The sequence below is a fragment of the Ascaphus truei genome, chromosome 2, assembly GCF_040206685.1.
Source record: "Ascaphus truei isolate aAscTru1 chromosome 2, aAscTru1.hap1, whole genome shotgun sequence".
Lineage (NCBI taxonomy): Eukaryota > Metazoa > Chordata > Amphibia > Anura > Ascaphidae > Ascaphus > Ascaphus truei.
Window position 1 is genome coordinate 114130180 of NC_134484.1, and position 24064 is coordinate 114154243.

The window sequence follows — 24064 nt, forward strand, 5'->3', positions numbered from 1 at the left end:
CTTTACAGTACAGCACAATCTACTAAATCTAGCTATATACTGGGGTGTGATGAATCGTTAGTATAACATTATTCCTGTGGTTCTACAGCAAAGAGGTAACTATACACAGCGCACAACAGCAATTCCTTTGCAACAGATGATAAAACACACATTTTCTCTCTAGCCTTGTAAAAGTTGGATAGGAAAGAAGAAATTCAGAAACCTATTTGTGAATAGCGAACACCAGTATTGGGTATCTGATATCTGAATGTGCAAGTTTGCAGGGGTTTTAATGCTTGCAGGATCCGAGGAAGGGAGCTAGGGTCCTGAATAACAAACTGAAGAAAGGACCTGTAAGCTCCTGAATGCTCATGTCAGGTATACCTGAAGACGTGGGACAGGACCGTTCTAGGATGCTTACTGTATAGGCATCTCTGAGGAATGGATAGAAGAGCTCTGGATGCTTGTGTTTGGCATACTTGTAGAAGGGAATCAGAGCTCCTGAATGCTTGTAGCCAGCATACCTGAAGAAGGAACATACATTGCCCACCCTACTTGCTCAGATGGAGACCTATGAATCTAAGAGCACTGGATACTTGTATCAGACATGCTTAAAGAAGCCAAGCGAGAGCTAGCAAAATCATGCATCCACAATGCCATGTTAGCCAGTAAATATAACCCTATTTCTCCAAGCATTTATTGGTTTGGGATTTTTTTTCCAATGAGAAATTGTGCAACCTGTAGTGAAACGTGACATGCAGCAAATCTGCAGCCAATGCAACGCTGGTGAGGGAAAAACATGAAAGGTGCTCTCGGAATCCCACACACTCCTCCTGCACATTCAGTTGGAGGGGAAAACATGAGCGGTCTAACACGACCCTCTTTGGCATACTGTATATACCTGGTTATCATTTCCCAACGTAAATGGGAAACGATTGTGACATCAAACATGATTGTGAGAGAAAAAAAGATTACATCGTCTGTGTGGCCAGAAACAGAAACAACCCCCCCAAAAAAGCAAACCATAAAAATGGAATCCGATCCCACTGATGGGTGGGAAATGCTTCACTGGCAATGTGTGATTTACAAGGCAAGAAGCTGGTACAGTAAAGACTCACACACACACATAGCGCACACCTTCTGCAAGGGAAATGTAACAAAGACCCACAGCCTTCATAACCAGACTGGACACAACAGGTTCATTCGCCTGCAATCAGCGCGCAATCAGCGCGTTGTGTCAGTGCTGTGAATACTTACAATTTCACCATCAATTCCGGGAGATAGCTGTAAATCTTTGCCTTGATCACATCCGTTAAAGCTGGGTCCCTCACCCAGGGCCGGCTGCTCATCATCCATGCGCATGCGTCGGGGGCTTGTTTTATTAGTATTATTATGAGGAGGACGATAACAATAATTATTAGTATTCCACGGTATCTCAGCTGCCTTGCAAAGCCATATCCCCTAAATGGTGTGATTGCACATGTTTGATTCCTGCTCACTTGGAAGACTTCTGTAAAAGATGGTTGGTTTGGAGGACGCCGAGCAGTGTGGTTGCAAGGAGCCCAGGACAGGGACGTAAGTGATTATATTGGAGTAAAATGAGAAATGAACCGTGAATGCCAGAGAGACCGATTAAAAGGCTCCTCTCGGAGAGATGCAGGCAACAGCTTTCCTTTCACAGTGAATCCCTTGACATTACCCTCAGCTCACAGCAGTCTGTGTATCCTGGCAAGGTGTACATTGTGTGTGTGTGTGTGTGTGTGTGTGTGTGTGTCTCATTCATACTGAGTTAAACAATGCATATGCACCTAATACTTGTTAAAAAGCTTAAAAACCAGAGGCTTATTGGAGAAAGAGGAAAAGAGGCTCATTTTTCTTTCTTAAACCAAATGCCCCCTTTGACCTGTCTAATTGATGCCACTAGGTTATACATAAAGGTAAAACTTAGGTACCATATTGGAATTCATGTTTTATATTTCCCAGGAGTTGCAACCCAACAAAAAAGGGTGCACCATGCAGTGAATGTATTTAAAATACATTGATAAAGAGACTGTGTGCCTTAGACATTCAGGGGGATACAGATTAATAATACTAGCCATATACAATACAACAATACTGTACATTTGTAAGTCGGTGACTGCTCACTAGCACTGCATGGGTTAACCTCAGAGCACCATAGTTGACAATTTCGAGTTTCCCAGGTTAAGCAAATGTGTGACAGATTTAACAAATACATGTGTTGTGATTTCCGCTGGGACCATCTGTGCAGGTATCAGTCATTTGCACTTTCACACATGGTCCACAAGCGCACTTTGGGGACTGAGTCTGCAGATAGCTGTGTTTCCTCCAGCTATCTGCAGACAAAAGGAGGAGACCATGACGAGGATTTCACAGCAGCAAAAAACGACCTGATACATAAATAACAATCACGTCACTTCCTTCATTCTCACCGGAGCTGGAAGCAGGGTTCCCTGGTTACTGAGATAAAGCAAAACAGGAACATGGTCCAGTTAACCCTTTCTGTTAACAGGAGGCATGCAAAGCAAGGGCCCTTAATGTTTTCAGACCCCACTAGTACTAAATGAGCCATTAGATGTCACTTCTCATACAACCTAAAGAGACCAATACATGCAGAGGAAGGAGAGGAAGCAGAGGATTTTCTTTATTATAGTCTTCCAGCTATATAAAAAAAAAACCCCACTGCAAGCACCAGATTAATAAGAGAAAATAAATCTAATTGAATGTGTTTTTTTTTGCATGGTTCTAATTTGTACAAATATTACCTTCATTGTACTCTGGATAGCTGCAGCTTCATAAATAGTATATACCTACGTTTCCACTAGGTTATAAACAAGATCCACTTAGATATAGTGAACAACTGACTGAAGATATCCCTCTTTTCTCAGCTGTTCTTCTCTTACATTTTGGACGTATTTTCTAAACATATTACGATCATTCTGCAGCCAGTCACATTTAAGGGTCATGGAAAACAATCTGACTTGATTTAAGAAAGTGTTTCTTGATTTCGCAATGAAAAGTATCCCATATACAGTGTGTGTAGTTTCCCTTTTATTTAGATATGATCCACAACATACTGTTTAAACATAGCTGTTTAATTTTGCAATAGTGTCCCATGTTCCTGGAGTATAGTCAAAAAGAAGCATAGGAGAATTGTGTCTTTCGTTTTTAGTCCGTGAAGCTGTAGGTCATAGTAGGGGAATGATACAAAGACAAGCACACACATATAAAACATGTGCCATTATTATTATTATTATTATTATTATTATTATTATTAATATTATTATTATTAGTGTCCGTCTTTTTGTTTTTTTGTCTTCCACTGCATAACTAAATAAAGAGCTCCTTTCCTTTTTTTAATCTGGGTGGGTATTTTGGAATGCCTCATTTTTTTTTGCACAAGATAAAGGAAAAGCTGGATGTATAATGTACTCATAATTAAAATTAATCTCTGTTTTGGTGTTGTCTGATCATTGATACTCTGTCTATAGCAGAAATGTTAAGATAACATGACTACAGTTCATAATTATTACATAAGTAACTCTATTAGTGTGCTTTATCAAAGTACAATGTGCAAGTCAATGTGAGTTCTCTATTCAGGCTGAAGTTCAGCACCATGGAGAGCGCAGGAACGTTTTGGCTGGTCCTGAATGATGCACAGTAATACAGAGGCACATAGTCATGGTCCATCTGAGGTCACAACACAGCACAATTCGGGTTGGACTAAAACTGTGTTTTATTAAGTGCTTTGCACACAATCATTATCATTCGCTCTTGTGATTACAGGATAGGCTTTCAACTTCCGTGTATGTATTTGTTTCAAACTTACTACAATAACAACATCTGTCTGCATGGTCAGTTTACAGCACTATTAACACTGAATGTGTCCTTGAAATACAAGGTACTGTACATGTGTCCTGACTTGAGCTACACCTTAAGCATGACATACAGTATGGCCTCTTGATAAATTCCCAGATCTTTTTTTTGCGGAATGTAGGAACAGTTACTGAAAAAAATAATAAAATGAGTAACCTAGAAGTGATTAGTTAATATGTTAGTACTGCATGTGTTACAATGAATATACAACGTTGACAGTTAAAAAAATACAATATTACATTATAGACTCTATGCATGCCTTTGTATAGAAGGAAACACTGAATTCACAATGATTTTAAAATACTTAACTGTTTGGTCACTTAGTAGTTATTTATTGACCGTCATAGACGTACTGTATTGTAATTATAGGTTTGATTTAAGGAATGATAGGTAAGTGTGAACAGTAACCGGGTTGTTGCTTAGCAGCAAAGCTTTTTAACTTTCCTTTCTCTAGTTTATGCCAAATGATTGGGGAAAGTTTAGCAGAATTAAAAACTGACTTGCAATGTGACACAGCTTGTAAGAAACTTACAGTACTTATCATTTGCCCGGGGGTGTATCTGCAGAAGAGCCTCTTTCTCTTTTTGTTCTATACCAACACATTTTCTACTGTACACAGGGTTACTCATTTGTAGGCATCAGCTGCCACCCTTCTTATCAGAAAATAAACAACACAGGCTCAGTTTAACGTTACTCCTTCTGTAGCAAAGGTGATTTGTAGGATTTTAAGATATTTTTTTAGATGTAGAAACTAGGAATTCTGTAACAGTTTGGTGGGATTTAAAAAATACTCCCATATCATTAAACACATTTGGGAATTAACAGTAATGTGGGACTTTGCAGTACCTACGCTGTACAACACAGTTAAACCCTTTCACTGCTATAGGCTCCAGCAACGCATTGCAGATACAGCTACAGATAGAATGCGTTACTGGAACCTCTGGCAGTAAATACGCTAAACATTGTACATACATCTCAGCTTCTATGACTGTCTATACAACACAAGAGCTGTAGGTTGTTATATTTAGGTACCTCTCCACTAATGGATCTGAAAACAAATTGCAGATCATGCCTCAAACCACTCACGTTTCCCATGTGCATCGTTTGCCCTGATTACTTGAATATTTTCCTTTTTTCTCTCTAGAACTACAGTATGTGAATGTCCACATTTTCCGAAGTGCCTTGTGGTTGTTGGCCAATAACCTGAACAGATAATTACCAAGGATCTGTTCGAAGGGGCTCATTGGACACTCCATGCGAAAGAGTCAATTAGATGGCATGAATAAATGATAAACAACTTGCACCTACATAACTGAAAGCTCATTCTTCCTTTGTACATTAACCGTTTGCCTTCCATAAGTGAATACATTCGGTGCAGTTTTATTTAGAGCAGTATCTAGCTACAGTAGGATCGTTTTAATTCACAGAAGAAATGGGGGAAGGATCTTTAGTATGTTCTGTAGACCTGCTAAACCTCTTGGCTGCAAGAAAGGCTCTGCAACGCGTTGCTAGCCTCTCTGGCAGCCAAAGCGTTAAATAACGTAACTGCCCATTAATGCGGAGATGAATAATAATCCCCAAAACATGTTGGGTGTTATGGAAGTATGCTGAAGTAATACAAGCAAAAGAGATAGTAGTAGATTTTTCAAAGAGGATCCCTATTGAAGCACTACTTTGCAAGGTTCAGCATTGGGAGCACCTTGAAATACGAAAGCAGCAACACATGTCAAAACTTATGTTTTAACAATTATAATAATAATACATTTAGTAGTATTAGATAATAGTGACTGTTTGAAAAAAAATGTTTTTTTTACATTTGTATTCAACTCTTAATGATATGTTTAATTAGTTTTAAAGCATCTGTTGATTTCTATAGCAGGTTTTAGCCCACCTCCAAGCAGTGCAAGATATTTGCAACACTTTCCTTTGTGACAATTTGTTGATATATACAAATAAGACCCCAGAAGGGTCAGAAAAGGTTCTAATAATTGAGCTCGCTTTGGAAAATCTGGAAAAATACCATGTGAGTCCAGACATTGATATCTCTGCCACTAAATCGTGGATACAGTCTGGATTAAATTACTGTCTCAAGAAACCTCCTAAGAAGATCAACTGCGGACCATAAAATGAATACAATAACATTTTGATCACATCAAAAAAAAAATAACAATGCAAGTGAACTATACACAGTGAAAGTGATATAAAAAAATCTACCATTGGGGGGTGGGGGGGGAGGGGGGGCAGCCCAGAGCTGTGTGTTGGATCAGATGTGCTAGTTGCAAAATATGAGACAGGTGGGTGTATAATCTATATACAGGATAGGTAGTCCTATGATAGAAATGTATTTTCCGTATATGGAACCAACTCACTGTTTAGAGGAATATGCTATATCGAGATGCCTATATTTGTTTTTCTGATGGATGGTCTATAATCACATGATATCTATAGGTATAAATAAGGGAACAGTCTCTCTATGTAGGGTTCCTGAAAATACCTTCCTAAGTACTAAGATAGCAATGAAGCGCTATATCTCATTGTAACTGATCACATACATACACACTTACATAAGAATGTTGCCTGTATCCGTTACAATAGACAGATGCCATATCATTAGTAGCGTGCAGCAATGGTAATATAAGCGAACCATAAATGCTCTTATAGTATCTCAGCCTGAAAATCTCCCTGTATAATAGCAAAACACAGACTAAATATAGACATATTGATATGTACAGTAAGTGGGCTCTGAATGCCCATGTAAACCGCGATATTGGCCATATAGTGGAGATCCAAAGATGGCACCCATTTTAGGAGGTTTCTTAAGTCAGTAATTTATTCCAGGCTACTGCACCGACACACTTTATTCGAGCAAATACCCGGTATGTACCTGGCAGATACCTGGAATGCGCCGCTCCTCACCTCTGACAAGCCCCGTTGCATTTGCCTTCCCAGCCTGGGTTCATGCCTGGCTGATGGGCGGCTGATCTGTTAAATGATAATGATTAGGATTTAATAGGCTGCAATGCTTCGCGTGTCTACCAGATGGCATAAATTCATGAATTGTAATGCAGTATATATATATATACTGTGCAGTATTGCAGCCAGCGGGAATAAAATGCTTCAATCCCTGCCTGGAAAATAACTCAATGCACTCGGGCAGAAAACAGTCACAAACCTCAATACACCCGGGTATACCCGAATTCGTGGGACTAGCCGAGCTCGAATAAAGTGTGTCGCCAGTGTATATCCACTATTTGTGGTAGAGATATTGATATCTCTTTGACTCATATGGTATTTTTCCACAGTGAGTGCTATTAGTAGGACCTTTTCTGAAACCTTCTGGGGTCTTATTTGTATATATGGACTTATTTTCCTACTTGCACCCTGATTAGAGTACCAATACATGTATCTTTCTACTGTTAGGCCGCGTCCATGGTGGGTGCGTGCGCAACCGTGCGCATGGCTTCACGCCACCCCTAGCTGGAGCGATTTGTGCCCTCTAGGTGGATGCAATGAGGGGGTGTGTCGGGGGCATGTCAGGGGCGTAGCCATGACGTCACCGAGCTGTTTCGCCCTCATTGGGCGAACCTCTCATGTGAGCCGGCTGTTGCGCGACAGAAACAAATTTATTTGTTTCCTTCGCGCATTGCGAGCGCTGGCGCTCTACATCATGCGCGCAGTCCCGTGCTTTATGGTCGACCTCATATAGGCACACCATTTTGATTGTGCCGCCCACACCGTCGCAAGCGCAGACGCGCTCACGATGTACGTGGCCTTGGAGTATTAGGTTGAGCGGTTGGTCACCATTAATGATTGATAATTTGTTGCCAATGTTCCCAGTGTAAACTGTAACAATAGATAATGTTACCTTAGTAGTATAAGGATGCATGGTTACTGCTGTGTTACACTGACTGGAGGATTAATTGAAACTGAAAGGCGGCCATTATGTTAGGCACAGAATCAGGATATTTACAGATTTATAACAGAAGCACCAAACGATTGCCAGTTTAGGTAAGCATTTAGAATTATATGTTGACACATGCTTCACATATAAAAATAAGAAAAAGAAAACAAAACAAAGGGGAAGTAGTATTGCTGCTTTAAGGTCTCCCTTGTGACGTATAGGGGCAACAACACCCACCACCACCACCAGATTTATGAAGGAAAAAAACATTTTGCATGACTTTTGCCACAAGGAAAAGTAATGCTGTTCTTTTTACTCAATTTTGCACTACTTTTGTATAAGGGCATAGGCATCTCTTCAGCTCTGGGGTCCAGTTTCAGGCTCTCTTTAAGTGCTCAGCTAAGTAGTCGCAGTGAAAATTTTAATGTTGATAGTCACTTATAGAGACATTTAACAAAGATTCCCTGGTGAAAAACTGGTGCAAAAAGAACGATGGAGGAAGATTGAATTCATTCTTTTTCATCACATCCTCAGTATATTTCATGGTCCCTCCTGCTGGCCACTAATGGAACTACAATAATGGTATTATTATCGTCATTACCATCATCACCATTTATAAGTTACCAGCATGTTCTGCACCATTGTATTATCAGTGAATGATAAAGTAACAATATAACAGACCAGATTATTACTGTGAAATACTAACACAACACCTAGAGAAACCCTTGTTAAGGGAGCCTAGGGGAAAGTTGAAACTAAAAGTGGACATATTCACTGTTGTTTTTGGTTCAGGGTTTAAATATATGTAGGGGCCTATGTACTAAATGTCAGAAATTGCTTTTTTGTGCAAAATTGGTGCACAGAAATCCCACTTTAAATTGTGCATGGTTTGCATTTAAATGTACTAACCTAAACTTTCTCAATATGTGACAAAAAGGAGTTGTTGCATTATTTTGACCAATAAAAATGGACTGAGCTAGTGGTACAGATATTAATGGTATGTACTAAAAAATAATAAACTGTGTGGCAAAAAATTTGAAACTTGGCTTGCACCCTAAAAAGTCTTTTAATAGCGTTTGTATAGAATAAGTTACTACAGTAGATATTTCATTATATAGGTTAACATAATGTATTATTTCAGCGTATGGCTATTATAAATAACATTACACTGATCATTTATATTTACTAAAATATAAAAATACACATCATTCTGTTTTTTTTTTTTCAATTGTATTAATAAGGTATTTGACATGATGTCATGTGTCATAATTAATTTCAAACATCAAATTATGCATCATATGTATGAAGCCAGGTGTGATGCTTAAGGCTAGGTCCCTGCTGCTGACGGCGGTGCGCACGGTGGTGTGCGCGCCCCTCACCTCCTATCTACCTGGCCCCGGTGTCTCCTTGCTTGTCGTCCCTCTTCGCACTGTGGCGCGTCAGCCAGCAGGGGATACAACAAGATTGTGTTCCCATGTGGCAACGTGTCACATGGTGCGCTGTGAGCCAATCAAGATGGGAGATTGCCAGAGCCAAATCCCTTTCTCTATGCTATATTTTCATTACATTCATTTTTACTTCAAGCGGCTCTTCTGTTGCTGAAATAGACCTGGTTGCTTTCCTCTTGTTAACTATTTCCTCTCCCCTCGGACAGTGAAGGGCTTAATTACACTATGAGCCCCCTGTCCGTGCGCTGCTACTGCATACTGTACTTAAATACATGTGGGTGAATGTGCTTTGTCTCAACCACTATAAATCCACCCTCGGTAGACCCATTCAGATCAGCTCCACATCCTGTCAGGGTCACCCCCTTTCAGAGTAGCAGATAGTTCAACATAAGAAAGCTCTTCACTGTATCCTGTTTATTTAATATATAGTTTGAATTCTTAATTCCTCTCATTTAATAGTACAAAAAGTGAAATTAGCTTTGCCACGGTGGAATAATAAATAATCTTTGCCTACAAATCCTAGAATCAATGGCAGCCTAGCAAGTTCATGGCTGTGCCCACCCGCCCCGTTTAGGCCACGTCCCGTGCCTCCATCGCTGCTAACAGACCGCAGATTGCGGTTGTCAGCTGTGCACGTGCTGCCAGAACACCAGACATGCGTGCAGCAGCCTCCAGAGGAACCTCAGCCTTAGGATAGAACTATAGGCGTGGTCGATCAGGGCACCAATCAATTTGGGGCACGCTGAAGGACTGTGCCTATCGATCTACCATAAAACTGGCTCTGGGGTGCATGCCTGGTGATAGGGCCGCCAACAGGGGGAGAGAGCCAGGACAAGTGTCCCGGGCCCAGAGGCTGTGGGGGACCTCTTGTTGCCACTGCCGGGCCCCCGCTCCCTTCTCTCTTCTCAGCTGCTCTGGCTGCCCAGCCGGCCTCTCTCTTTCAGTGGTATGCACCGGCGGGAGAGAGAGAACAATGTGGGAAGAGACAGGCAGTGCAGCTCGGGAGAGCTGGAGCCCGGCGGTGGCAGTTGTGGCCAGAGGTAAGTGGTAATTTCATATTGGGGGTAATTGTATTTGGGCGGGTAATTGTATTTGGGGGCTGGTGGTAATTGTATTTGGGGGGGGTAATTGTATTGGAGGTGTGGTGTTAATTGTATTGGGGGTAATTGTATTTTGGGGAGGTGGTCATTGTATTTGGGGGAATTGTATATGGGGGTGGGTAATTATATTTGAGGGGTGGTAGGAGTCATTATATTTGTGTTGGTGGTGATAATTGTATTTGGGGGGGGCTATTTGTATCTGAGTGCGGGTTGTGGTAATTGTATTTGTGGTCGTGGTGGTAATTGTATTTTGGGGTGGGGGTGGCAATTATATTTGAGGAGTAGTGGTAATTTTATCTGGGGGGAGTAGTGGTGTTTGTATCTGAGGGAGTAGTGGTGTTTGCATATGGGGGTGCGTAGTGGTGCATGAATCTGGGGGGTAGGGATGTTTTGTATTGTGGGGGTAATTATTGTGTAGGGGTAATTATTGTGTGTGCAGCAGGGTTTTTATGGGTATTGGGGGGGATCGTGTGTGTTGCCAGGGGAGGAGTGGGAAATGAGTGAGGAAGGGGGGATAGAGTGAGAGGGGGTAATTGAGTTATAGTGGAGGGGGGGGGCAGTGAGAGGAAAGAGGGGGTATAAGAGAGGGAGGGGGGAGAGTGTGAGGAAGAGATGGGGGATGCATAAGAAACAGAGGGGGGAGACAAATACAGGTGTGGAAGGGGAGGGCTTGCAAGGCCGCTGACGGTGGGGGGAGGGGGTGGCACTGACACTTTATATATCTATATATATATATGTCTATACAGATATGGAACGGGGGTGGAACATAAGTGAGGCAACTGCCCCGGTCGCAGCCTGGTAGGGGGCACAGAAATCCCCCCTGGTGCCTGTGTTGGTTGGTGACTTAGGCCGCTGCCATGGTTGGGGAGACGGTGCGGAGGCTTGCGCACACGGCGCAATCACAATGCCTTAAGCCAATGATCGCTGCTATAGACGGTGCGTGTGACAGTGCAAGGGTGCATGAGGAATCAGTTAAATTTTATTCCACGTCGCAATGGCCAGGTCATGTGAGCGGTCCACCCAATGAGGGTGAACCATCTCTGTGATGTCACGGCCACGCCCCCCGACACGCCCCCGACATGCCTCCCCGTCGTGTCTACCCTGGCCACAAATCCCTGCAGCTAAAAGCGGGTGATGTCATGCGCACGGTCACCATGGATCCAGCCTACACCTGTGAATCAGTGCTGCAGAAAATCCCACCACCAGATTCTGCTTCCCTACTGTGACATCCATCAGGATCAAGAGCTGTGACTGGCTGCAGCGCTGACTAACATGCATGTCAGTGCAGCGCCGGTTAGGGAGTGGAGGAGAAGAGAGCGGGCAGCAGAGGCTGGGAACAGGAGAAAGTCGGAAAGCTGTAGGACTCCCTTGTTCTCCATGACTTCAGTGTCATGGGGAGGGGCGAGGAGTGTCTGTGTGCTGTGTACTGTGTGCTGATTTGTATAAGTATGCTGTATACTAATAAATAAAAGCTATTTTGTAAATACAAAGTCTTCAGATTGCAACTACGGCACTTCATAAAATAAGTATTGTGTGCTGTGTGCTGCAGTGTATAAGTATGTTGAATGGCAGTGTGTGTAAGTGCACTGCTTGTCAGTGTGTGTAAGAATGCTGTAAGTGTGCTCTGTGCTGCTGTGTGTCAGTGTACTGTGCCTTTCTTTATGTCAGTGTGCTGCTGTATGTCAATGTGTGTAAGTATGCTGTTTGTCAGTGTGCTGTGCTGTGTGTCAGTGTCTGTCAGTGTGCTGTGTGTAAGTGTCTGTCACTTTGCTATGTGGGGGCACAGTTAAAGGAACTTTCTCCGGGTGCAAAAACACCTAGTTATGCCAAAGAGACCCCTTTCGCTTTTTATCCTATCATATATTTGTCACTCAATCCCCATGAACATTTGCACAATTGTAGGTCTGTTATGTAGATTAACACTATATAAGAAGTACAATGTAAATTGATGTCACTGTATTATGTCCACAGGTATCAGATACAATGTGCTACATGCATGTTCTTTAAATGAGAAATAGGAGCTTTTCCTTCGTAGCTCGTAAATGTGTTACATACCGTAGTTACTGTACATAGTTGACGAGATTAAAAAAAGACATATGTCCATAAAGTTTAACCTATATTAAACTATTGTAATCTAATCCGAAACATTAAAATTACTTTAAAGGTTTGAGTTCAAAGAATTATTCAAAGTGTGTATTCAAAGTGTTCCGATGGATTTAAAGCAGCAAAACGTGAACAATCCTAATGTACATGTGGTTTTTTACATAAATCAGTTTTGTAATATTAGATAATAGTCTGCATTTTTTTCAAAACTCCCAATACCATTTTTAATGATTTAAAAAAAAAAAATGTGCGGAGCATCCTTTGGTTGCTACAGCAAACGTTTAGAAAGTCATATCCACTTTCTCTTTTGAAGAATACTCTGACACACCTTTTTGAGCTCTGCCCTTTGGCAACAAAGTATCACAAACAGATCTGTTGCTTTGTTCCAAACAGCAGACTGTCTATTATATAATGTTACATACTAGCTGCAGCATTTCACAAACTGCAGCACAAAGCTAGAAGTCAGCCAGACTGGGTGCACCCTAAACATTAGTTTTGTTATTCTGTTTATTTTTTAATCAGTTGTTTCTTTTAACCATATTAGCTTCTGTAATATTTATCAAGGCTGTCCCTGCTAAATGGGATCTCACTAATTATGTTTCATTAAGACTATTATATCTCTTCACATTTGATATTGTTACAGCACACTATGTCTATGTTATACAGTATGTGTACATGTGTTATACCGCCCTCTTTTATTAAGCATTGTTATTAAAGTTTACTTTTTAAGTATCTGCACATTGTCCATACTATGTTTTCTCTATTGCTTATTAGTGCGTATCATTTACAGGGTTTTCTTTCCTCTCTCCCCTGCTCAGTTTGGTATATTACCCCTGTTAGCACCTACACTTCTGATTCTGGCTGAGCGAGAGTCTGAGTTTGTTCTCCCATGGACATTCTTCATTTTGTATTATTTCTCCCTCACCCATAAAACCTTGAAATATATTGTTACAAAAAAAAATCATTTCTAAAGCCCAAGTTGTCATCATTTATCATATGTTTATCATTTTCTGTGTGAGCCAAAAGGTTCAAATTATGACCTTAGGGTCCAATGTAAGGTTGAACACACTGAGATATCCCACAGGATGGATTATACAGTAAAACACACCACATAAATGACATTCTGCTTTTAAAATAAAAAAGTTACAGTGTGACATGTTTCAATTTGGATTCATGTTTTTAAAATATGACTAGTACGTTGTAGAACTTGTGAACAATAATTTAAGTCCTTTTATATAAGCGGTCCAGCTAAAACATATAACTGGACTTTCACCGGTGTAGTACTGCAGTTGTCAGGCAGATGCCACTGTCATCCTACCAGTTAAATTAATTTAGAAAGAATAGTGCAATATGTTTTATTAATCAACACCCATTCACTTTGATCACAATTTTCTGATATTTTTTTTAATGAAAAACTACTTATCATATGAAGATGTGTGATACAAATGTATCAGCAATAATATGATATTAATAAAAAAAAACAATTAGTTCAGTTACTTGAAGGTAGACATTTTTACACTATTCATTATTCAAAGATGTGTATGGATTCGTTAGAAAATATTAGGTGCTGTTTATCAAGATCTGCTAACTATAACATTGGTTCAAAAAGTAGTACAAAAGATATGGACTAAATAAATAAAGCAATGCTATTTTTGTTCTTTAACATCACAGGGAGAAACGTGTTTGCCATTATTTGGAGCCAGGAAGGAATTTATTTTTCCCCTTATAATATATTATTGGATGATTGTCACTGGGGTTCTTTGTTTGTCTTCCTCTGGATCAATAAACAGTAAGTACAAATATAGGATAAAGTATATTCGTCTACATTTAGCATAGGTTGAACTTGATGGACGTGTGTCTTTTTCAACTTCATCTACTATGTAACCATGAAACTACTATGTAACTATGTAACTACTATGTAACTACTATGTAACTATGTAACTGCCCAATTTATTTGTATTTAAAATAGATTGATTTTTTCAAAAATTGGTTTATACCTTAATAGAACCAACCAATATCTTAAAAGTTAAGTGAGAGTAATTGGGGCTACTCTACACACATAGATTCTAGGGTAATTAAACTGCAAATCTTGGACAGTTTGGAGAGCAAATGATTATGGCATTTTGTTTGGTATAAATGTATTTAAGAGGAGCCTGGGATTGGGCAAAACAGTGCTGTGTGTTCCAGCAAATGAGGACCCTGTATGAAAGTATGTCTGCTATTAGGAGTACAGATGTGAGATTGTTTCGCAGAATTTCGTGAATCAGGCAAATAATTCCACCAGTCCTTAAAAATTAAAAAAAATAATCAAGACAAAAGCAAATGCCATCAGGTCACATGGCCTTTTTACTGCGCATACCATTTTCGCGAAATTCTAGTGAAAGCTGCAACATTTCCCAGTGAACTATCACAAAGGTAGCACCCAGATCTATTTTCCATTCCTGAGCAATATGCATTTTCATGAAAATGTCACCATAATGCAAAATGTGCAAATTTAAAGAGATTCGCCCAACTCTAGTTAAGAGACAGAATTGAAGATGTAAAACACAGTCACTGTTCCTCCCTTTTAAGAGTACAGTAGCTGTTTTTTTTACCACTCATCAGTATAATTGGATTAATGAAAAAGATTAGAAAAATAAGTGGAAGTAGTACATTTTAGGGGGCAGTACACTAATGGTATTCAAATAATCAGTGTTGGCCAAACATACTGTACAAACTCACAAATACACTCAAGCATTGCAGGCATCTATCAGATATGAATAAATATGTGCAAGATCCACAGTTAAACACAAGCTGGAAAAAGGGATCCATCTATATAATGTAGTTCTTGAAAACATAAATGTTCTAAAATGTATTTCCTGCGACTTACCTGTAATGTAAATGTCACTGTTTTCAGTCTGCCAGCATCCCTTTGTGGAAGCAAAATGTTACTATATTGATCATTGAATATATTTAGCAGAATAGTAATAAAAATATTCTCACGGTAGCATCATTCTGCTTTTAATTTTCTATACTAAAAACTGATGCCAACTTTTCTGAAATCAATAGTAGGTCAATTATATTCTCTATTCTCCCTTGTCGTTTTTTTTCTGTTAATACATACTGTATAGTGATTTACTAAGATGCTAGTAATACAAATTTTACTTAAAATTGATTTCAGATAATGGGTTACTTGGCTATAAAATTCTTCATCAAGTTAAACAACCAAGATCAATAAAGATGTACTGCTCTTTACATTTAGGGGTATATATGTTCATTTGTAGGAGTATACCTGTCATATTGGCTCAGATGAACAGTACATCTAATAATGAATTCTACCATTCTTTAGTTTGACGTTAATACATTTGTTGAGACTCTACTTAGGTGTAAAGTAAGTTGTAATACGACATCCATATTCAGTTTGTAGGGATTGAGGTGTAGGTTTCATTTAATGAGCACTGTATGGTATTTTGATGCATCATTTCTATAAGTAATTTACCATACACTGCCCTACATTCAGTTTTACAGTGATGTGAATGCCTTGAAATTTGCTGTGCAACATTTTTCATGCTTTTCACCTTCATTTTACATTAGTCTCAACATTTTTGCAAAAGTTCACATTATTTGGGAATGCGCACAAATCTGGTGAAATGTGATATTTTCTTCAGATTACTGCAAAATGGCAGCATATAAAGTTCCATGTGACATTATGGCATTTACTTCTGCGTTGGAATTTGCAATTTACATTGTCTTTTATACCTTAGTGAATGTTTTGTGAAGTTTGCTGCGTTTGCTAAATTTTATGTAAAAAACCCCAGTAAATTTCGACTGGTTCGCTAATTTACGTAAAAAATATCTCTAATCAGTTTATTTGTCTATTGGAGCTCTCTGCATTGATAAATAGGAAAACTGGGGCGCTCCTACCAATTAATTACAATAATACCCAAAGCCTTGTGGGAATCTAAAATAGACGTCTGTAGGCGGCGATAATACACAATATAAAATAATAGTGCAATACTGGCCACAAGTCTTTGCTGCTTCTCAACCGGCAACGGATCTCCCAGGATCCTCACACAGTAGGAAAACACAGTAAGGCGAGCAGAACCAAAAAAGAAACAAAAAACAAAATCAGTAAACCAATAAACTTAAATGGTGTGTGGAAATTGTGTGGGTGGAAGGGAAAATGGGTGAATGTAGATAGCAAAATCATAAAATCACTCACACGGCCATGTGTGATTTTAGATTCCCAAAAGGCTTTGGGTATTATTGTAATTAATTGGTAGGAGTGCCCCAGTTTCCTATTTATTAGTGTATCTTTCCCTATTCACTGGTGGCAGCATACTTTTACTATAATGGAGAATATTGAAACTATTGAAGACACTATTGAAGTACAAGAAGAAACTATTGAGGTCATTGAGGATATCTTTTCAAGACGCCTCAAAAGAAGTAATGATTTAGATCTCAGAATAAAAAGAGCCGATGACGCGGCAATTTGTGAAGCAGATTTTAGGGAAAAAAGGGGGAAAGTTTGCGCCAATAAAAGAATTTTGCCTACTGTTCAATTTGTGGTTCCAGTCCTTTCCACAGAGTGATTTCGCTGCCTGAGTCTTTCAGAGGTTATTCACCAACCTCTGTGTGGATTTAAGTAGAAAAAAGGGTGAAATGTCCTCGGGCGCGTCACTCTGCTTGCGGCTCCACGGCGTGTATTATATGCAAGGCAAAGGAGAGAGAGAAGGGCCACAGTGAAAAAAGACAGCTCAAAGTTTTACACACTTTTTCATCAGGGTAGAGAGAAGGGAGGGGGGGTTGGGAGGGTGAGAGAGTTCTCTCTACCCTGATGAAAAAGTGAAGCAGATTTGATTAACAATGAGTTTGATAAACTGGATAAATTACTTAGACGTGATACCAAGAAATGGCTAGATTTACTATTTTTTGAAAAATATCTAGATGTCAAACGTATACCGAGGGGTCTACGTTTGTCTAAAAAAGCTTCTTTTGACCTGGCTGATATTGAATACAATGTGGCCTGGGAGAATACACTAGATGAATGTTCTTATGCTTTAATTAATTTAATTATTAAGCATCATAAACAAACGTTAACAGATATTGATAATGAAGTTGACATAATCAAAAAGAAACTCATTCCATTCACAAAACATGAAGTTTATATAAGAAGGAACAAGACACTAGTTACAGAAATTGATACTTTAGAGAATAAGGTGGTAGAGCAGAAAAACATTAAATTTAAAAGAGATGAAGAGGATTATCTAGAGGGTACCAACATTAAATGGAAGAAATTAGTGCCAACCACAGTGGAGACACCTAGGAATCACAAATTCAAGAAATTTGACAAAGCAACATCAGGGAATGTGAATTCTACATATAGACCGAATTTTATACGTGATGATAGTCTGAAGAATAAAGAATAAAGACTCTGCACAAGAGACCAAGACCGTACAGTTTCAAACTGATACATGTAGAAAGGAGATAAGTCCCCCTAGAGAGTATCATCACTCATATCCACATAAGGACGATCAACATCAGAACAGAGACTGGACAACAAATAAACCCACATCAGATTTTCACAGCAACTTTAGATCATATGACAATGAGGATAATAGAGCTAGGAGATATACACCACCACCACCACACAGAAACAGGCACCACCTGACGAAGCACGTAGTGCGAAACGCGTAGAGGTCACGACAGGTCATCTTGCGCGTGTTTGCTGACGGGCTGAGACGGTGCCTGCAAGAAGCACATGCAGTGTTTCCATCTCTGCGGTGCCGTGATCTTCATACGGTCACCGTGGACCCGCATTTCTGGTTCAGTGTGAGTTACCGTCTCCCCCTGTCAGCTATTGATAGTCCTCTATGGCGGTTTTTCCCTAAACCATCTTGGATTATTGTTTTATATTAACTGATTACTTTTGCTTTTTATTGTATTTTACGTGTTACACTGTTTAGGGACATAGGTATCTCAGGGTTCATATGTATGGTCACTGTAACCTAGCTGTGTAACAACTGTTACTGAGGTGGGGTTGGATCCCCTCAGTATTATTTGTGTATTTTTATTATTAAATGGCAATTACTTAATCCCTGGTGCGCATTGTGTGCATTCTCTTTTTTTGTTTTTCAGGGTGTCTTCCCCCCTTTTTAAGGGGGACAACCTTGAGGTGGGAGCTGCTTAGGGAGACGCTCCACACACGTGCAGCAAAGGGATTTTCTATTACCAATCAACTGTAGCACGAGCGCTGAACATCCTGTATTACCTGCTCTCCAAGAAGATCTCTATAAACACTCAACACTTAAAAATAGATCGAAATTCTATCTCAGTGGTCACAAGGGAAACCATCTAGAAGTGTTTAGTCAAGCAATACTGGAAGATTTAGAGGAAATTACAAAAAAAAAATACAAAATATAGAGACAATCTAAGTAAACAAGAGAGAAGTGCTTTAAGAAATGTAATGGATGACAACGATATCATTTGCAAACAGGCAGATAAGGGGGGAGGAATTGTCCTTATGGACAGAACCTACTATCTAGCGGAAGCTAGTAGAATTTTAACAGACACAACTACCTATGATTGTTTAAAAACAGACCCCACTAATATATTCAAGGATGAATTATTACAATTACTAATGAAGGGGAAGGAATGAGGGATCCTTAGTGATAAAGAGTTCGATTATCTGAATACTAAAGATCCAATGAAGGCTGTGTTTTATTTTCTGCCGAATATCCATAAGAACCTCACAGCGCCTCCCGGAAGACCTATAATCTCTGGGATAGGATCTGTAACCTCTAATTTATCAGAATATATAGATTTTTTTCTCCAGCAGTATGCACAGGGGAGGAGATCCTATCTCAGAGATACTATGGAGGTGCTGGAGGTTCTGTCAAAGGTAGAGTGGAAGAAGGACTTTATTATGGTAACCAGTGACGTTACGTCACTTTATACGAGCATTGACCATACACAGGGCCATGAGGCAGTGGGAAGAGTTTTAGATACCGATGATGATTTAATAGATGAGCAGAAGACTTTTATATTAGACAGCATTTTATTCATTCTCAAACACAATGTTTTTAATTTTAACGGACAATATTTTCTACAGCGGTGCGGCACTGCTATGGGGACTAGGTTTGCGCCAAGTTACGCGAACATTTTTATGGGTATGTGGGAACTAGATAGGATCTGGACCAACAAACCATTTGGCGCAAACCTAGTCCTCTGGCACCGTTACATAGATGATATCCTTTTCATTTGGCGAGGCAGTACAATTGACTTGGAGAAATTTTTATTACACATTAACGACAATAATCTCAATTTAGCATTTACGTCACAAATTAGTAGTTCGTCATTGGACTTTTTAGATTTAACCATTTATATTGAGAACAATGTACTCAAAACAAAGACATTTTAAAAAAAAGTAGATAGTAACAATTTTTTAATGAGAAACAGCTGCCACCACAATAAATGGCTGGATAACATCCCCCCAGGTCAGTTTAGATGCATATGATGTAACTGTACAGAAGAAACCATATTTAATGAACAGGCAACCATTTAAAAAAATCACTGTTTTGAACGGAAATACGATGAAACAGAATTGGATAAGGCAATCACAAATATCGGGCAATTAGACAGAACTGAACTTTTAAAACCTAAAGAAAAAAGACCATTTGGTGAATTTGAGGTACCTTTCATCACCCAGTTCAATAGGGATCATAGAAGGATTACCGGAGTGATTAAAAACCACTGGCATCTTCTGCACCAAGATCCTATTTTTAAAGGTGTTTTACCTGAAAATCCGAGAATCATTTTTAAAAAGGCCAACAATCTTAAAACTAGGTTAGCTCCAAGTACTTTTAGAACAAAAAATGTATTGAAACAGAGTAATTGGTTAACACAGAACCATGGTTTTTATAAATGTTCAAGCTGCAAAGCTTGTAAAAATGGAGACGGAGAGAAAGTCACTTTTAAGTCAACAGTAACAGGAGAACAATTCAAGACTGATACTTTTATAAACTGTAGAACTACTTACGTAGTGTATTTACTTCAGTGCCCATGCGGCCTGCAGTATGTGGGCCGCACGAGCAGGCCTTTAAGCGTACGGATATTAGAACAGATCGGTAACATCTCTAGGGGTCTGGTCACACATAGTGTATCAAAGCACTTTTTATTGAAATACAACAGTAATCCAGGTGGCCTTATCTATAGAGGCCTAGAACATGTCCAAATAAATTGGCGGGGAGGGGACCATGTGCAAGCATTAGCTCGTAAAGAAACAAAATGGATACACAGGATGAAAACCCTAGCCCCTCAAGGTCTTAACATTGACATAGATCTGGGAGCTTTTATTTAACTTTTCAAAAGATGTGCCTTCATGTTGTTATTATATTTATGTCTTCACATGTATTATTTACTTACATTTCTTTTCATCAATTTTCTCATTTGATCTCTAGTTCCAACTTTCCCCGATCGACGCAATTATTATGTATATTTCTGTTTATTACTTGTCCCAATTAGATATTTATGGAGTCAAAGTTAGCATGTGCTGTATTAACTGCTATACCATATTGGATTGTATCTGTGTAAATTATTTATATTCATAGAATAGGTATTAGGTTTGTGCAATTTGCATCATCTATCACTGTTATGTTAGTACTAACTGTCTATTAGCAGTCACTTGTACCACTCTGTACTAGTTTATTTGTCCATATGGATTCATGTAGGTGCCAAGCAATTTACCATTTGGATAGGCATGTATTTGGACAGCTATTTTAGCGTCATAACAATTGCACATTATTCACCACTGTTATGTTTTATTAGTACTTATTGTTTATTAGTAGATACCTGTACCACTTTGTATTAGTCTATTTGTCCATATGGAATCCTTTTTAACAATCACCAGCTATTCAGATGCCAAGTAATATATAATTCAGACAGACATGTATCTGGGCAGCCATTTCAGAGTCATAGCTATTGCGCAAGTACTCTGTGCTATCACAGCTGTAGTACATCTTCATAATCAAGCCACTATGTAAATAAGACACAGAGACTCCTCCTTCAGAACTTGACAAAGCTTACAAGCGAAACGCGTTGTTCTGAGGAGGATTTTGGACATCACGAGCCACCGGAGGCAGACCTGAACAGCCGTTCGCCGCCAGACCTTCCGGACACGGACGTCGATCGTGCTATACAGGAGAGCTGCTGTGAGTTCTTGGACAGTAATCACTTTCTATTTTTGGACATTTTAACTTGTTTTTTGATTAAAAGTATCTGGTTTTACATCCATGTTACATTTTATGTATGAGTGACCAAGGAGGATTGAGTTCAACAAGCGAGGCTTGGATTTTCTCTGAGTGTCCACACTCACATATGGCCATGTGAGTGTTTTTTTTTATATATTTCTTCATAGCATTGTTACTTATTAGTGACACACACCTATTGTTGTTTCCCCTTCATTCCTTCTGAGATCATCTCCTGGATTAGCGATTTATGAAGCAAGTTCCAGGCTAAAGCCTACTATGTGATGTGATCACACTCACACGTGGCCGTGTGAGTGATTTTATGATTTTGCTATCTACATTCGCCCATTTTCCCTTCCACCCACACAATTTCCACACACCATTTAAGTTTATTGGTTTACTGATTTTGTTTTTTGTTTCTTTTTTGTTTGCGCTCGCCTTACTGGAGCTCTCTGCAATACCTGGCTTTCTTTGGACTAGATTCTCTAAACGCCGAGAAATTGGCAATTTTATTTATGGCTCTATTCACGAAAACCATAAGCCCAGTGATAAAGCAATGATAAGGTGCTTTTTATCGCTGTGCTATGTCAGGAATAGGTTTAATGCTCTGTAACAGGGGACTTATCCCTGTTCAGAAAACTTGCCTCTAATCCAGCAGTGTGCTGGTTAATTGACCAGCACCTGGCTGATTGGAGGTTTGTTAGAGAAAAGGCTCCTCCTGAGACAGGAAGGGGAGACTCCTGAGCTCACATGTGGGCTGAAACAGGAAGGGACAGAGAGGTCTTGAGCAGCTGTATACTGACAGCCAGACAACAAGACAACAAGGGGAGTAACACTTCTAAAACCTGAAAGCTGAAAGTGCCTTAGGATAAAAAGGCTACACCAGGAGAGCAGAGAAGGATTCCCCTCTACAGCTACCAGAGAGACAGATAAGACTTTACTTTCTTAGACTGTTGTATATCTGCACATATCAAAATATATGTTTGGGGCTGGGAAACATGCTATCTAAAGGGAGTTGTGGACGGCATATGTTTAACTAGAAATACTCCCAAGTGGAACAGAAGCTTTGTTTGACCCCTTATTTGCATACGTTTGATGATTTTCTTGTGTTAAAGAAGCAGGCGCAATAAATGCCTTATTTAATTTCACCTTAAAACCAGTCTCTAGTGTGTACCTCTGCACACGTCTCTTTTTTTTTCTTCAACTTTATGTTTTATTCCGTTTTCAGATACAGCAGTTATAAAGCATAGTGTAACATGTGTCAACTTCTTTGCTGTGTTTACTACCACTTCTATTCACACATAAACACACTTACACAAAGACTCAGGGGAGGGGGGGGGACACACCAGGGGAGGGGGGGGGACACACCAGGGGAGGGGGGGATGGGGAAGGGGGGAGATGGGGAAATGGGGACCCCCGCTGCCACCGCCACCGGTTCTGCCGTGAGCCGCCGTTTTTCCAGACCTCTCTAACACCTCGCACTTCCCAGCTAACCACTTAGGCTGAGGCTGCAATTGTCTCTAACAGTCATGTCCGTCCTTTTGGTGCGACTACTGCCATGCGTTGAAGGAGACTCACCTCGCGCTATCACAGCCAAATGGTGGCATTGCTCACCCCCGTGATGTCGGTTTGCGCCAGCCACGGAAACCAGACTTTTAGAAAATTTGAGTCAGTGTCATTGACCAAACTTGTCAATTTCTCCATCTGGCAGATGAACCAAATTCTGTTCCGAATCTTATCTATCGATGGAGTCGTGTTTTGTTTCCACAATGCCGCGGTCTTGCACCTCATTGCTGTCGCAAAATGGGCGACTAGTTTATTTCCTGCTCTCGACAGGCCCTCCAGTGGTTTATTTAATAGCAATAACCAGGGATCCAGAGGAATTTCGAGGCCCAAAATCCTCTTTAGCCAATCCTGTATTTGCTCCCAGATCAGGCGTAATCGACGGCAAGACCACAGCATGTGCAACAAGTCCCCAGGCTCTCCACATAGTCTAGGGCACAAGGGGGAGTAACCTGGTACAAATTTAGATAACCTAACTGGGGTGAGGAACCACCTCATTAGAACTTTATATGAGTTCTCCTTCAATGTCGTGCAGATCGAGGTTCTTGCTGCCGCTTCAAAAATGTTTAACCAGTCCTCATCCTCTAATGTATCTCCCAGATCCCTCTCCCATTGTGTCATGTAGTCAAGTCTCTGTCTGCTGCCCTCTCCCGGATCGATCACTTCCTTATACAATCTAGAGATAAGTCCCCGTGATGCGTGCCCACGTGCACAGAGCGTTTCAAAATTAGTCACTTTAGGACGGTTAGTGTGTTTGGTATAAAATGCCCGGATCTGGAGGTATCTGAAGAATTCTGTGTTAGGAATGCCCTTATCTGACTGAATCTGTGTAAATGTCTGAATAGTGATTCT

At 39.9% G+C, this 24064-nt stretch overlaps 1 protein-coding gene and 1 long non-coding RNA gene across 4 annotated transcripts in view; one reads left to right on the plus strand and one right to left on the minus strand.

The window, feature by feature from the left end:
* RGS20 (regulator of G protein signaling 20) overlaps positions 1-24064 on the minus strand; it is a 165580-nt gene that overhangs the window by 88228 nt on the left and 53288 nt on the right. The window contains exon 1 of one of the 3 annotated variants that reach the window (XM_075584337.1): positions 1237-1696. The exons of 1 other annotated variant lie outside the window; for it this stretch is intronic. In XM_075584337.1, coding sequence (XP_075440452.1) covers positions 1237-1341 — 105 coding nt within the window. In that variant the 5' untranslated portion in view covers positions 1342-1696. Of the gene's footprint in view, positions 1-1236; positions 1697-24064 lie in introns of those variants that run through there. One more of the 3 variants, XM_075584347.1, reaches the window with a different exon arrangement.
* On the plus strand, positions 1287-22758 carry LOC142485308 (uncharacterized). The gene is made up of 3 exons (XR_012798372.1): positions 1287-1554; positions 14097-14214; positions 18543-22758. It is a non-coding gene; the product is annotated as an uncharacterized LOC142485308 (long non-coding RNA).